This window comes from Coregonus clupeaformis, chromosome 30 (assembly GCF_020615455.1).
Source record: "Coregonus clupeaformis isolate EN_2021a chromosome 30, ASM2061545v1, whole genome shotgun sequence".
In the NCBI taxonomy this organism is placed as follows: domain Eukaryota; kingdom Metazoa; phylum Chordata; class Actinopteri; order Salmoniformes; family Salmonidae; genus Coregonus; species Coregonus clupeaformis.
In genome coordinates this window covers 18,110,208-18,125,357 of record NC_059221.1, presented here as the reverse complement: position 1 = coordinate 18,125,357, position 15,150 = coordinate 18,110,208, and the positions used below count along the sequence as shown (strand labels likewise).

Genomic DNA, 15,150 nt, shown 5'->3' with positions numbered 1-15,150 from the left:
TTCTGCTGTAACCATGTTCTTAATGAGATTACAGCAAATACATTCCTTACATGTTTTACCAACTTTATGTACACATATCTGATTTCTTAATATACAGTAATCTATCACATATCATGATGGAAAACTTTATATTGAGGTTATTAGTTTAAAGGAGGGGCGACAACCGGAAGTGGTTTGTAATTTCTGGTCAGGATCTAAAGGGTTTGGCTCTCCATTATTTTGAGTGTCTACAGGAAAACAACATTGTCTTATTGTATGACAGAGTTCCTGGGAGGGATAGAATAACAATCATCATGGGATTAGAAATGAATCATAAAATCATCATGTCACACAACTCAGTATTTTCCCCTTCTAACAAACAAAATTGTGCTACAATGGAATAACTTATTTATTACCACATACAGACGCTTATTTTTGAGCGCTCAGCTCCCTTTATGTTACGCTTGTTTTTTTTCCTACTGGAAAATATTATTTGTGTCTCTGACCAAAACAATAGATAAGACTTGTTTTATACAGGACAATAAAAGCTGGATTGAGAAAGTTATCGAACAAGTAGCCTAAGTCAATCACAGGTAGAAAATACATGATGAATTCCTGACAAATGCAATGAAAGTCACCGGACTCATGAAGCAACATTAGTTTATTGCGTGATATCATTCACAGGAAGGGAATTAACTTCTGGTTTTACTGTCACACTAGATAGGGTTTAGATTATTAACACACACAACAATAGGCCTACAGTAAGTCAATATATACTGAACAAAAATATAAACGCAACATGCAAGAATCTCAAAGATTTTGCTGAGTTACAGTTCATATAAGGAAATCAGTTAATTGAAATAAATTAATTAGGACCTAATCTATGGATTTCACATGACTGGGCAGGGGCGCAGCCATGGGTGGGCCTAGGTCCATCCACTTGGGAGCCAGGCCGACCCAGGCTCAGCCAATCAGAATGAGTTTTTCCCCACAAAAGGGCTTTATTACAGACAGAAATACTCCTCTGCACTTTCCTCTCTATGCATATTTGTACCTTGAGAATAACGTGCTATTCACCTGCTATTCGTTTTGGGTGGAGATTGAATAAATTAATGTGTGGGGGAGGTGTGTCTACCTTAATTCCCTAATAATTCCACCAACTTTTAGCAGGAAGAAACCAACCTACCAGTTCCAAGTGGGAAAAGAATCTTGTGGATACCATTTTTATGTCTGTGTGCAGATTGGAAGAAGTTGCTAACTAGCGTTAGGGCAATGACCGGAAGTCTATGGTAACTGCTAGCATGCAAGTGGATACCATAAACTTCGTAATTGAGCTAATGCTAGTTAGCATTGGCTCACAAAACTACCTTTAACTTCCTTCATACTAGATGCAGACTTTTTTTTCTCATGAGTTCATCAGACTCAGCCTCTAAAAAAAGGGCGGATCATTGCCAAAATCAGTAAGTATTCCTTTAAGTTACATTAAAGAGGCCCAGAGCAGTTTCGGCAAGATAACAGACCCATCTGAGATGTGTAAATATTAGGTAAAGAACCAAGGACTGCCATGACCCAAACACAGCATACTGTAACAATAACTATGGATACTAGTTCAGTATCAAGAGTAATCAATGGACAAAGACAAACGACACCGGTTCATGTGTAAATGATTGCTGTTTAATTGATTGGTACATTAATCAAACGTGAAGAAAAATTTTTTTTCTTAACTGGCTGACCACAACATACTTGTTTAAAATGGTTCCACACTGATAATATAACAGGTTAGACAGATGTAAGTACAGCGTTTATAGTCTATAGAGTCAGTAGTGAGATCTACATTATACTTTAAACACACATTAATACTTCATTTTATTCATTCAAAGTGCTCCTGTTAGATAGTTGGGTCTTAGATATCATGAAAGATGACATTCTGGAACATGTATTTTCATTCCATTTTGAAAACATGCCTAGTAAAAAGCAGTAAAAACGTGATCATCTTGTTTGTTTTTACGTTTAACACTGCTCTGCTTATTTAGTAGGCTACATTTATCAGAAAAGCAAATTCAAACCTACTTTTATATTCACCTAACCCCAATAATATTCTTCATTACACAATCTGAACATTGTACTCTACTAAATAAGAACCTGGGTTCATATGAAGCAACCACTTGATTAGATCTCACGCATTACATTATAAATTACATCACATTTATTCTCAAACAAAAAAGAAAAAAACTGCTGTAAAGACATCTAGTATGAGACAACCAAGCAATGGAATAAAAGGGGCAGTGGAAAATGTCCGTCAAGATAATATAACATAAATACAGGGTACAAATGTCCGTCAAGATAATATAACATAAATAGAGGGTACAACTGTCTTTTCCATTGATAAGGCAAAGTTAAGAATCCAGAGCTCTTCTAACATTCAAAATGCACTGATTCATCTACATTTACATTACATTTTAGTCATTTAGCAGACGCTCTTATCCAGAGCGACTTACAGTTAGTGAGTGCATACATTTTTATTTTTTATACTGGAATCGAACCCACAACCCTGGCGTTGCAAATGCCATGCTCTACCAACTGAGCTACATCTACTTTGTATATTGATAGTTTTGCTACTTTAAATGTATTCTGCACTGTTGAGGAAGTAAGCATTGCACTGCTGCAATTAAGCATTTCACTACTACTGTTACACCCGCTGTATTCTGTGCATGTGACAAATACACTTGGATTCATTTTAGCCTGATATTAGTGAGCTGCAGGTTTCCTCCTAGAACACCATGGCCCAGTGGCCTTATTGCAAGAGACTCTTGCACTGCGGTGTAACTCACTTTGCATTTACTCAAGGCAAATAAGAAGAATTGGAACTGAAAAAGAAAATGCCAAAAATACAGTTAGACAACTCCCGAAAATACATCTCACATTTATTTCTATACATTTTTACATTTACATTTTAGTCATTTAGCAGACACTCTTATCCAGAGCGACTTACAGGAGCAATTAGGGTTAAGTGCCTTGCTCAAGGGCACATCGACCGATTTTTCACCTAGTCGGCTCGGGATTAGAACCAGCGACCTTTCGGTTACTGGCACTACGCTCTTAACCACTAAGCTACCTGCCGCCCTACACCTGCTCTACTAAAAGAGTGGACCTGTGGAACATAAACGGGATAAATCTGTTGGACTGACATATCAGGACACGATTGAATAGCTGCCACAACATGTCAGCTTAAAGCCAAGTTGGAGATCACAGTTTCATTTAAAGGTTCAAGAGATCATGATGCTCACCCATCAAAATAAAAACATTTAGCATTTCACTGCTAATTCATACCCAATCACATGACCCATATTTTCTTATCAAAAATGTAATCAGAACGGTGTGGTCAGAAGCCCATCTTCTTACCATGGCCAAGGGTGCTACAACTCTCTGTCTTCAGAGTTATTAGTGGCCACATTTCCTGAGTAGCCAACTCGAGAGCTGTAACCCAAAAGTCAAGCACTGTATTTCATGACTATTTCTGGATGACCAGGAGGCCAAACCTAGCCTGGAACCCAGACCTGTTTTGTGCTAACAATCCACTCCTTGCCACGTGTCATATGCCAAACTGTTTGTTATATGACACAAAGTGGTAAGGAGTGGAATGTTAGCACAAAACAGGTCTGGATACCAGGCTAGGCCAAACAAATTGGCCTCACCAATCAGTCACCCTTGCTCGCCACATGTGTGACAACCCCTCTGGACCTCTTCAACGACAGACACACCAATCAGCTCAATGTTTAACAACAATATAATATTTTTCGGACAAAATGGCCATTGCGTTTACTTTGCAGCTTCACTACTGTGGCTGGTGTGTGTATATTGATATTAAAACACCAAAAAGCTTTGCAAATGTAAATCATGCAGCATTTAGCTGAAACCGGCATAGGTGGCTACGGTGCCAGTGTAAGAACACATGAAACTGAGCAACAGTTGTTTTAGTGAGCACAAAGAAAAGAGGGAGGAGCCATAACAGGAAACAAGCCTTGATTGGATGTTAGTTAATGAAATGAGACAACTTCTTACCGTCCTTTAAATTTGTTGATTATAAATCCTATAATACCAACACCGACTAGAAAGAAAAAGGAGAAGTTTGAATCCATTAGGTAATATTCTGTTTAGCATATGAAATAGTTAATTTTTACTTGGCATAGAGTTTAAAACCACAACATTCCTTCTCCTTATTGTGACCAACATGAATACAAATAATGGGATGTCAACAGAATGTGGTATTGTTATAGATTTGTATGCCAGTAACAATAGCAAATTATTACAAATAACTTAATGTCAGTCCTGCAAGGTAAGGGTTGAACGGAATACTACCAATGTATTAAAATACATTGGTGAGTATGTTAGAAAATAAATTATTGGTACAGCAACAAGTAAACATTGTTGCATGATGACTAGATTTGAAAATGTTCAACATAAAACCAAACAAATACTGCTTATCCCATTAATCTTTATAAGATGGAATATAGTACAATTCTTCTTTGTTTAACAGGTCACCATGTTGGACTGTTACTGTCATTATCCACACAACTTGTCATTCAAAATAACATCTATTGCAACTTACCAAGTCCACCTATAACACCCCCTACTATTTCCCAAGTGTGGCCTGTAAGAGAAACAAACAAATGAATTTGCAGTCAAGATGAATCATCACTAAATAGTCTAAATAATGCTTGAACCATCAAAGAGAACATCATATACTGTACAACATGTATGGATGACAGCTAACTATTGTAACATCGTATACAACACCTATAGATGGCAACTGGTTGACAGCTTACTGTTGTAACATCATATACAACACCAATAGATAGCAACTGGGTGACAGCTTACTGTTGTAACAACATATACAGCCTCAATTCATCAGAGCATGGACTCTACAAGGTGTCGAAAGCGTTTCACAGGGACGCTGGCCCATGTTGACTCTAATGCTTTCCACAGTTGTGTCAAGTTGGCTGGATGTCCTTTGGGTGGTGGACCAGTCTTGATACACACAGGAAACTATTGAGCGTGTAAAACCCAGCAGCATTGCAGTTCTTGACACAAGCCGGTGCGCCTGGCACATGCTACCATAACCCGTTCAAAGGCACTTATATTTTTTGTCTTGCCAATTCACCCTCTGAATGGCACACATACACAATCCATGTCTCAATAGTCTCAAGGCTTAAAAATCATTTTTTAAACTGTCTCCTCCCCTTCATCTACAATGATTGAATTGGATTTAACAAGTGACATCAAAAGGGATCATAGCTTTCACCTGTTCAGTCTATGTCATGGAAAGAGCATGTACAACACCAATAAACAGCTTACTGTTGGCCGCTGGGGGACCAGTGGGATCAGGAGCGGGGCCAGGTACATGATCTGTTGCTAAAAGAGGTGATATTAGGGTTCGCACGCACACACACAGATTTAACACCAACAATTACTAATAAAGCTTACTGATGTTGGATAAATAAAAATAATGCATTGAAAGAATTAGGTGGAGTTAGAGGCATGGCATGCCAGTGAACAAACTAGTGTTCAATTTCAACACAGCCAATACTTTATTTCTGTGTTAGAGGTAGTCTATGTGAAACATAACTCAAGGTAGGGTTCAGCCCTATATGAGGATAGAGTGATGTTTACGTCATACATTTGATATGGGTTATGTTTTTCCCCATGACTACTTGATAGGTGCATTGTTACATACTGTATATCCTTTCTTTCAGGTGAAGGAGAGTGTCCTTTCTTTCAGGTGAAGGAGAGTGATGGAGAAAAGCCACCATGAACTACCACTTGTTGCCGGCCAGGTTCAATTTGAATCTATAATTCAAGTGTCAATGAAAGTGTAGACGAGCATATCTCTTTGGACACATATCTAGGGGAATTTACTGAGCATATTAGACTGTGTGTACTTCACAGTACCAATGACAATTCTGCACCTCAGCCAGACAATGACATGCAACTTGGTGTGGAGGTCATTCGAAAGCCTCACCAGAAAGACCCCAATGGCTTATTATAGTACCATAAAGGATCAAAAGGTTAGGCTAATAAAGTGAGATGAGGTGTTAGTAGGGATGTGACGGTCATGGAATTGACTGTACTTGGCCAGCCAAACGACTGCAGTCACCGTAATAATCATTCAAAATGTTTTGGGGAAGCACATTTTCGCCTCTCCTCCGCTCCAGATTGCATGTGCTGGCATAGAAATAGAATGGGCATCCCCATTCAAGTCAATGATGGCATAATAGGTGGACTGGCGGCCATTGTGAATGTACTCATAGGAGCAAAGCAGGAAGAACAATATGTGCTGTGATTTGTTGATTCAACTCAACTGACATTACAAAAAAATACATTCCATTGCATGAGCCTCATCAGTTCAGATAATTAGAATTAACATTCTACATTACCATGGAAATTATTGCATCACAATACCAGGCAGCCATTGCGAGTGTTCCCATCAGTTCACCAGTCAAATTGCCAGGGTTTGAGGGTTCAAGTCCGTTCTATTCATTCTATTTCTATGCGTGCTGCATATGTGTGCAGTGTTGCCCAGGCAACCGAAGACCCGTTTGCTTGTTTCAGCAAGGATAAACAAAGTTTCATCACGTTGTGAAGAGCTCATGTTAAGGCCAAAGCTAACTCAACTGCACTAATGCCCGGCTGTCCCATCTTCAGTCAGCTATTCGTTTCTCTCGGTTATGCCGGTTATTTTATTTGCATGACGGTCTTCATCCATAACCACCAGTTACACTGTAATTGTGCCAGCCCTAGGTGTTAGGTGCCAAAGTGTTAGCATAATATTTTCTCCCTATCATCACATGTGAATTTAGGTTATTCAGCTGTACATTTACATTACATTTTAGTCATTTAGCAGACGCTCTTATCCAGAGCGACTTACAGTTAGTGAATACACATTATTATTATTATTATTATTATTTTATTTTTTTATACTGGCCCCCTATGGGAATCGACTGAGCTACATCCCTGCCGGCCATTTCCCTCCTCTACCCTGGACGACGCTGGGCCAATTGTGCACCGCCCATGAGTCTTCCGGTCGCGGCCGGCTGCGACAGAGCCTGGATTCGAACCAGGATCTCTAGTGGCACAGTAAGCACTGCGATGCAGTGCCTTAGACCACTGCGCCACTCAGGAGTTAACAGTACAGAGTGTCTGGAGTTAACATACTCTGATTTCCTGTAGGCTAGGTAAAGCTATGGAGAAGAACATGAGGGGTCAGAATCAAAGCCATTGCTACACTATATTATATACAAATTTGATTAGGATTGTGTCAAGCAATATCAAAATGGACTCCTAGATTGTGTTTCTCTTTGCGAGTAGCTGTAGTAATAGTAGTAGGGGGCTTTGTTGTAGTCGGAAGGGCTATAAAAGGCATGCAAATCAATTAGGGCAGTAACTATTCTTGTCTAGTCTGTCACAACACTTTACTGTTGTGATCCCTCAAATGCTTTAGTCAGCCAGTGTGGTCTGAGGAACAGAATGGTCTTGGACAAGATGGCTAATCAATCACTAATAAAAGTGTAAAGGCAGCTGACCTCAATGGAAGGTAAGCAGCTCACTAGACCATGGGGTTGTTTGAATGGATCACAGGTTGAACTTGAACACCAGTTTATCTTTAATAGTAACCAATTTTTATACTAAAAGCATTAGGGCTGTCCCCGACCAATATCTTGGTTGACCGAAAGTCGTCGGTTCTTTCGACCAATCAAATTTAAAACTTATATTTTTCCATATATAGCAACACCTTGTGTTTTAATAAAATCAACTATATTTGCATTGAGCTTGTATGATGCTTCAAACTCACTGTTTGATGAAATAACACACAAATGACTCAAGAGGGAGCCAGAGATCAAGATAACCAGAAGAGAAAAAAAACGTAACCTGTCCCGACAATCCTCCTTCCGCTCCTACTGGCTTTCGGAAATTCTGCCGTTACTCTCCTGAAGTTGCCAGTAATAGGCTACAAGAGGAGTCTGCAAACGTTCTCATGTGGAATTCCAATTTAATCTTACCATTTCTACCAATCTGCGTGCCAGTTATGGTTTTCATATGCACATTTTCAAGGAACAGTTTCATTTCATTTATAATAACATCTTCGTATCTCAAAATCATTGTCATGTGGTTAATCAAAATTCTATCCAAATCTAAATGAAAATTATACAAACCTAAAAAGTAACATTATTGCCATTGCCAAATATGTAAAAATAAAAATTGACGCTTATAAGAAATCCCGCTATGCCCTCCGACAAACCATCAAACAGGCAAAGCGTCAATACAGGACTAAGATTGAATCGTACTACACCGGCTCCGACGCTCGTCGGATGTGGCAGGGCTTGCAAACTATTACAGACTACAAAGGGAAGCACAGCCATGAACTCCCCAGTGACACGAGCCTACCAGACATGCTAAATTACTTCTATGCTCGCTTCGAGGCAAGCAACACTGAAGCATGCATGAGAGCATCAGCTGTTCTGGATGGTTGTGTGATCACGCTCTCCGTAGCCGATGTGAGTAAGACCTTTAAACAGGTCAACATTCACAAGGCCGCAGGGCCAGACGGATTACCAGGATGTGTACTCCGAGCATGCGCTGACCAACTTGCAAGTGTCTTCACTGACATTTTCAACCTGTCCCTGACTGTGTCTGTAATACCAACATGTTTCAAGCAGACCACCATAGTCCCTGTGCCCAAGAACACCAAGGTAACCTGCCTAAATGACTACCAACCCGTAGCACTTATGTCTGTAGCCATGAAGTGCTTTGAAAGGCTGGTCATGGCTCACATCAACACCATTATCCCAGAAACCTTAGACCCACTCCAATTTGCATCCACAGATGATGCTCTCTCTATTGCACTCCACACTGCCCTTTCCCACCTGGACAAATGGAACACCTACGTGAGAATGCTATTAATTGACTACAGCTCAGCGTTCAACACCATAGTGCCCTCAAAGCTCATCACTAAGCTAAGGACCCTGGGAATAAACACCTCCCTCTGCAACTGGATCCTGGACTTCCTGACGGGCCGCCCCCAGGTGGTAAGGGTAGGTAACAACACTGCCACACTGATCCTCAACACGGGAGCCTCTCAGGGGTGCCTGCTCAGTCCCCTCCTGTACTCCCTGTTCACCAATAACTGCATGTCCAGGCACGACACCAACATTAAGTTTGCCGACGACACAACAGTGGTAGGCCTGATCACCGACAACGATGAGACAGCCTATAGGGAGGTCGTCAGACCTGGCCGTGTGGTGCCAGGATAACAACCTCTCCCTCAACGTGATCAAGACAAAGGAGATGATTGTGGACTACAGGAGAAAGAAGAGGACCGAGCATGCCCCCATTCTCATCGACGGGGCTGTAGTGGAGCAGGTTGAGCACTTCAAGTTCCTTGGTGTCCACATCACCAACAAACTATCATGGTCCAAACACACCAAGACAGTCGTGAAGGGGGCACGACAAAGCCTATTCCCCCTTAGGAGACTGAAACGATTTGGCATGGGTCCTCAGATCCTCAAAAAGTTATACAGCTGCACCATCGAGAGCATCCTGACTGGTTGCATCACTGCCTGGTATGGCAAATGCTCGGCCTCCGACCGCAAGGCACTACAGAGGGTAGTGTGTACGGCCCAGTACATCACTGGGGCCAAGCTTCCTGCCATCCAGGACCTCTATACCAGGCGGTGTCAGAGGAAGGCCCTAGAAATTGTCAAAAAGACTCCAGACACCCTAGTCATAGACTGTTCTCTCTGCTACCACACAGTAAGCGGTACCGGAGCGCCAAGTCTAGGTCCAAAAGTCTTCTTAACAGCTTCTACCCCCAAGCCATAAGACTCCTGAACAGCTAATCAAATGGCTACCCGGACTATTTGCATTGTTCCCCCCCACCCCCTCTTTTACACTGCTGCTACTCTGTTTATTATCTATGCATAGTCACTTTAACTCTACCTACATGTGCATATTCCCTCAATTACCTCGACTAACCTGTGCCCCCGCACATTGACTCTGTACCGGTACCCCATGTATATAGACTCGCTACTGTTATTTTACTGCTGCTCTCTAATTATTATTCTTAATTTTTTTACTTAACACTTATTTTTCTTAAAACTGCATTGTTGGTTAAGGGCTTGTAAGTAAGCATTTCACTGTAAGGTCTACACCTGTTGAATTCGGCGCATGTGACATAAAATGTGATTTGATTTGATTTAAAGCCAACAAATAAAAACATTGCAGCCTGCAGGTAGAAAATATCCTGATAAAAAAGAAATATACTATAAATCACATTGGCTAAGCATGGCCTGTCTGCAACAAACTTGAAACATTGTATCAACTATTATCTTGGGTCTGGCCTGAAGCTCCTTGCAACATTGTATAAAATATTCTGGGTCCTCAGTTTCCTGCACTAGTGAGCTCTGGACAGACACAGCTGTAGGCTATTTGCGCAAAGGATAAGAAGTATTCAGGTAGGCCTATTTTATGACATTTCCACTGGATCAGAGCATGACATTGTTCACTTTAACGCTGAGTGGTTATCGCAAGGGAGAGAGCTGGAAAGATTTTTCAAATACATTGAGGAACTATTGTCATTCTCAATGGATGTAAAAACAGACTTTGTTTGCTTGCTGTTTGAGGTGAAAACATTACTTTGAGAAGCTCCACAGCTCATTAGTGGTGGTGCATTAAGCCAATCAGAAATACTATCAGATCCCCAAATAGGCACTTTTATATGCCTACATTTGTGCACAGGCCAGGTAGCCTATAGGCCTACTTCTATGCATAATCAGGTGTGCATCCTCTTACTCAACATTGACAGGAGAGCTCCAAACAAAAGACAATGACTAAATTGACAAAACTCGTAAATGAAATGAAATAAACCAAAACTTGTTTCTCATAAGTGTAACAGGTTGTGCGCTCTGCAAAAAACATGTCCACCTTGACAATGAGAACGGTAAAAGACTGGAATAATAATTGTTTAAATTTTTAGTCATTTAGCAGACGCTCTTATCCAGAGCGTCTGGATAAGATCAAAGACTAGAAGGAAATAATAGATGGAAATCAAAATGACCAAATCCAAACTTGAATGCACAGGGGAAATAATTACCTGAGGTGGCTATGCACAGTGAGTGCATACATAATTTTTTCATACTGCCCCACCGTGGGAAACGAACCCACAACCCTGGCGTTGCAAACACCATGCTCTACCAACTGAGCTACATCCCTGCCGGCCATTCCCTTCCATACCCTGGACGACGCTGGGCCAATTGTGCGCCGCCCCATGGGTCTCCCGGTTGCGGCCGGCTACGACAAAGACTGGATTCGAACCAGGATCTCTAGTGGCACAGCTACCTTAGACCACTGCACCACTCGGGAGGTTACGGTAATTAACAGACATTACCGTAACCAAACATTGTAGATTATAAATTATAGGATTTTATGGTAAATGTACATATTTGTAATGGGGAATTGATAGACATTAAAAATCAAACGCAAACACTTCACACAATAAACGTATGAAACAATGAATGCGCACAAATTGGCAGGAGAGCGCGCATTCTGGAGGGAAACGTGCATTGTGCAGCCACACTCCCCTTCTTGGACTGTGCCATCCCAGCGGCCTCCGCAATGGATTAGTTCACTGAGATGGGCGCGAATAAGACCGGTGTCTCGTGTGCCATAAAAATAAAATGTGCTACTGCTCGACAAAAAAAATAATCTTGGTCCACCAACAATCAACCCGTTGAATAATTGGGGTCAGCCCTAAAATGCATGCAGGCGAGTAGCAAGAACGGATCAAAGACTAGAAGGAAATAATAGATGGAAATCAAAATGACCAAATCCAAACTTGAATGCACAGGGAAAATAATTACCTGAGGTTGCTATGCACAGGCATGCATATGGTGAAAAATAATGATTAGCATGAAGACTAGGCCTACCACACATACCATCTTGTGTTATCAATATAGTCTCAATATGTTTATATGAGATAGAAAACTGACTTTTTGAATTGACCCTGACACATTGGTCTTCTGGTCCTAAACACCAAATGACACACAAAATAAAATATAGGCTAAAGTGTGTTAAATAACAAACACTGAAACAAGTCTTACCTTTGCATTTGGGATAAGGAGCTGACCAGCCTTCTATTTCACAGGTCAAACTGGCCATTCCCTCCATCTTATATCCATCTTTGCACTTATACGTCACAAAAGACTTGTGCGTGTAGGGGGGTAGACGACCTTCAGTCCTAACGCCATTCTCAACAAAAGGAGTAGGACATGAAACCTCTACAGATGTAAACAAAGAGAGATGTTCATTAGCTACTGTTGTGAACATGGCGGGCCCAAGTTTCTCATTAGTGTTAGGCTATTTGAAGGCAATATTATCACAATTTTGCTATAACAACTTATTTATGTATTCTGGAACTAGGCTTTCAATAAATACGCTAGATTTTTTGTAACCCACTTCCTCTGAGCTCAATGTTGCATCATGGTTTTTAGAATAGGCCCACAGTACACATAAACCATGTTTTAGACTGCTCTATTAGCCAATGTCCCATGCACATCTCTGTTTATGTTATTTTTTAATCAGGTTAGATAATAGATATTTAAACTTTTTTTTTTTAATTATTTTTTAGAAGAGGTCATCTGGACCCTGACCTTGATCATGATTGTGTGGTGGAGGAAGAAAGTGGAATCCCAAATAGATCTTACCAGTGTGAGCAGTTCATGTGAACAGTTCTATGTTTTGTCAACAACCATAATTATGACTGTTTAAAACAATGAAGGGGAAAAAAGGCAAGCTTCCAACGTACTTTTACACTCAGGTGGAGCTGGCTGGAATTCTCCGTCCTTGTCACAGGCTATGGATCTAGTTCCAACCAGAGTGTAATCATTCTCACAGCTATATTCCACAACACTTCCATAGCTGTACTCATCTTCAGGTGGGATAACAGGTCCACCCTTGACAATGGTGGGGGGCTTTCCACACTTCACCACTGCAGAGTAGAGCACAACAGCAGTTATGAACAGTTTTGATCTGGGCACAAGCATAGAACTGTTATAGAAGTTATTGTTATTTTAACTTGACATGCTCCTTCAGATGACTAACCTTCACATACAGGAACTCTGCCATCCCAGCCTTCGTCCAAACAGTTCCTTACACCGCTGCCCACAAGCGTATAGCTGAGAAAGATTACACAATATGAGACAGTTTTGGAATAGCAAGGAGTTACAACATACTGTTCACATCTGATCATGATAGTAAAGGTAGTTCATACGCTAAGCATTACAAACATTTCCTTTAGCTTTTAGGGAGGAAAAGTTTGATTAAGGCCTATTTGGAAATCACAAAATTAGGCCTGCAAATTGACTGCTTTGTGAAACATGACAGTTGACATGTTAAAGCACTCAGTTCAGCCCTATTAAAGAGCGAGAGCACGCGCGCAAGAAAGAACGAGTGGGCAGGGGGAAGCAAACAGCCTTGCACTGACCCAGTGTCACAGGTAACAGAAGCTTTGGCACCAAACAGAATCCCTCCATTGAGACTAAAAATGCCGTTCTCCACTTCTCCCGGGGAGCCACATGTCTTTTCTGAAAACCATGAAGAATACTAGTCAGACTCATGTACAGAGGAAATGTAGGCTAGCTTGGAATACAGACTTGTTTTGTGCTAACATGCCACTCCATGTCATATGCCAAACATATTGGCATATGACATGTAGTGGCAAGGAGTAGAATGTTTTGCACAAAACAGGTCCAGATTCCAGGCTAGGCTTAGGATAGTATTTCACTGAGTTTTATGGATGGGCTATGAATATATAAAGTTTTCCCCACAATATAATAAATACAATTATTGGAATTACTTTCGCATGTCAGTTTCACTTCACTCCAAACGCCAGCAGTACAGGTGACTGATCGAGACCCTCCTTTACGGACATATCCAATTTCACACTCAAAATTAGCATCTGTTCCGTCTCCAAATGTCTCTTTGGTGATGAAGGATTTTGTCAAAACCATGTTGGGCTTTCCTATGGGTTTGGAGCATTCTTGAGCTGAAATATGTGGGAGAGTTCATGTTAAAGACCAAGGCAGCCAAATGCAGGAGTCAAAACCTTAAACCATAGACGGTATAAGCTTCAAACCACCGACCGTAGACAGGGTGAGTTGCATAGAAATATAACTGATTCTAGTTGACCTTACCTTTAACAGTGACAACCATGAAAGCAAGGTGTACCATCCATATTGTCAAGGACCAACAGACGTCTTTTGAGGGCAGCATGACGTCTTATTTTCCCGTAACGAGCAGCAGCACACGATTTCCTGGATTGGTTTGTTTGCTTGTTCTGTACTGTAAAGTTCCCCACCTAAACGGATGAACTTCTCGCAATATCCACTTGTCGAAATCACACTGTGTTGACGTGGAAAGACAGACACCACTAAGTTAACGTTAGCTACTTAACTAACATTAGCTGGTAATGGATGGAACCTGCGAGATATCTAGCCTGGCTAATTAGCTAACGTTAGCTTGATCAGTTAACTACCGTGTTTGCGTGCATGGCACTTTCTATAACAATTTCCAATAATTATCTGCTATGGTATTTAGAAAATTCTTAACTTATTGTTCAAATAGTCTCTACGCTTTCTTCAAAAGCCAACTGTCTGCCTGTCTAGCAATAGCAAGTCGACGTTTTTGTTGCCACTCCTTCTTTTCCTTCTGGTTCTTCTTCTTCAGTGGGGTTTATCGGCGGTTAGCATCCAACGTTATGGTGCATTACCGCCACCTACTGTACTGGAGTGTGGACCAGAGACAGGGATAAACTAAATCCTACCTGCCAGCCCCGTTGCTCTTAAAAAAGATAACAAAATATTTGAGACTATATCTAATGACGTTCTACTCAATATACTCCTTAAACTAATTTCCTGTATCCCCTTCCCCCTCATACTAGATCTCATCCTCTCTCGTTCCCTCTGATACTGCCCACACTGTAGCAATACATGCTCCACGGTCTCTGTTTCCTGACAATAATCACACTTTCCTGTTGGTTGCGTTCCTATATACATTTCATGTCTTATTCAACTGGCTGTGTCCCACCCTTAATCTTGTAAAAAATAGCCTCCTCTCTTCTGT

General features: G+C 41.0%; 1 protein-coding gene across 2 annotated transcripts; it reads right to left on the bottom strand.

The window, feature by feature from the left end:
* Window positions 1-1,631: 1,631 nt before the first annotated feature.
* On the bottom strand, window positions 1,632-14,754 carry LOC121545745 (C4b-binding protein alpha chain). Of its 2 annotated transcripts, XM_041856538.1 has the most exons (11): window positions 14,223-14,754; window positions 13,886-14,074; window positions 13,514-13,613; window positions 13,132-13,205; window positions 12,836-13,018; window positions 12,132-12,308; window positions 5,335-5,391; window positions 4,589-4,630; window positions 4,042-4,087; window positions 3,382-3,456; window positions 1,632-2,846 (listed from the first exon to the last, which is right to left on the bottom strand). In XM_041856538.1, the coding sequence occupies exons 1-10, from the start codon at window positions 14,299-14,301 to the stop codon at window positions 3,396-3,398; spliced, it is 1,008 nt and encodes a 335-aa protein (XP_041712472.1). In that variant the 5' UTR covers window positions 14,302-14,754; the 3' UTR covers window positions 1,632-2,846; window positions 3,382-3,395. The 2 variants fall into 2 exon arrangements, with proteins under 2 accessions (XP_041712472.1, XP_041712473.1); XM_041856539.1 differs by lacking the exon at window positions 3,382-3,456 and having other exon boundaries at window positions 14,223-14,753.
* Window positions 14,755-15,150: the final 396 nt, after the last annotated feature.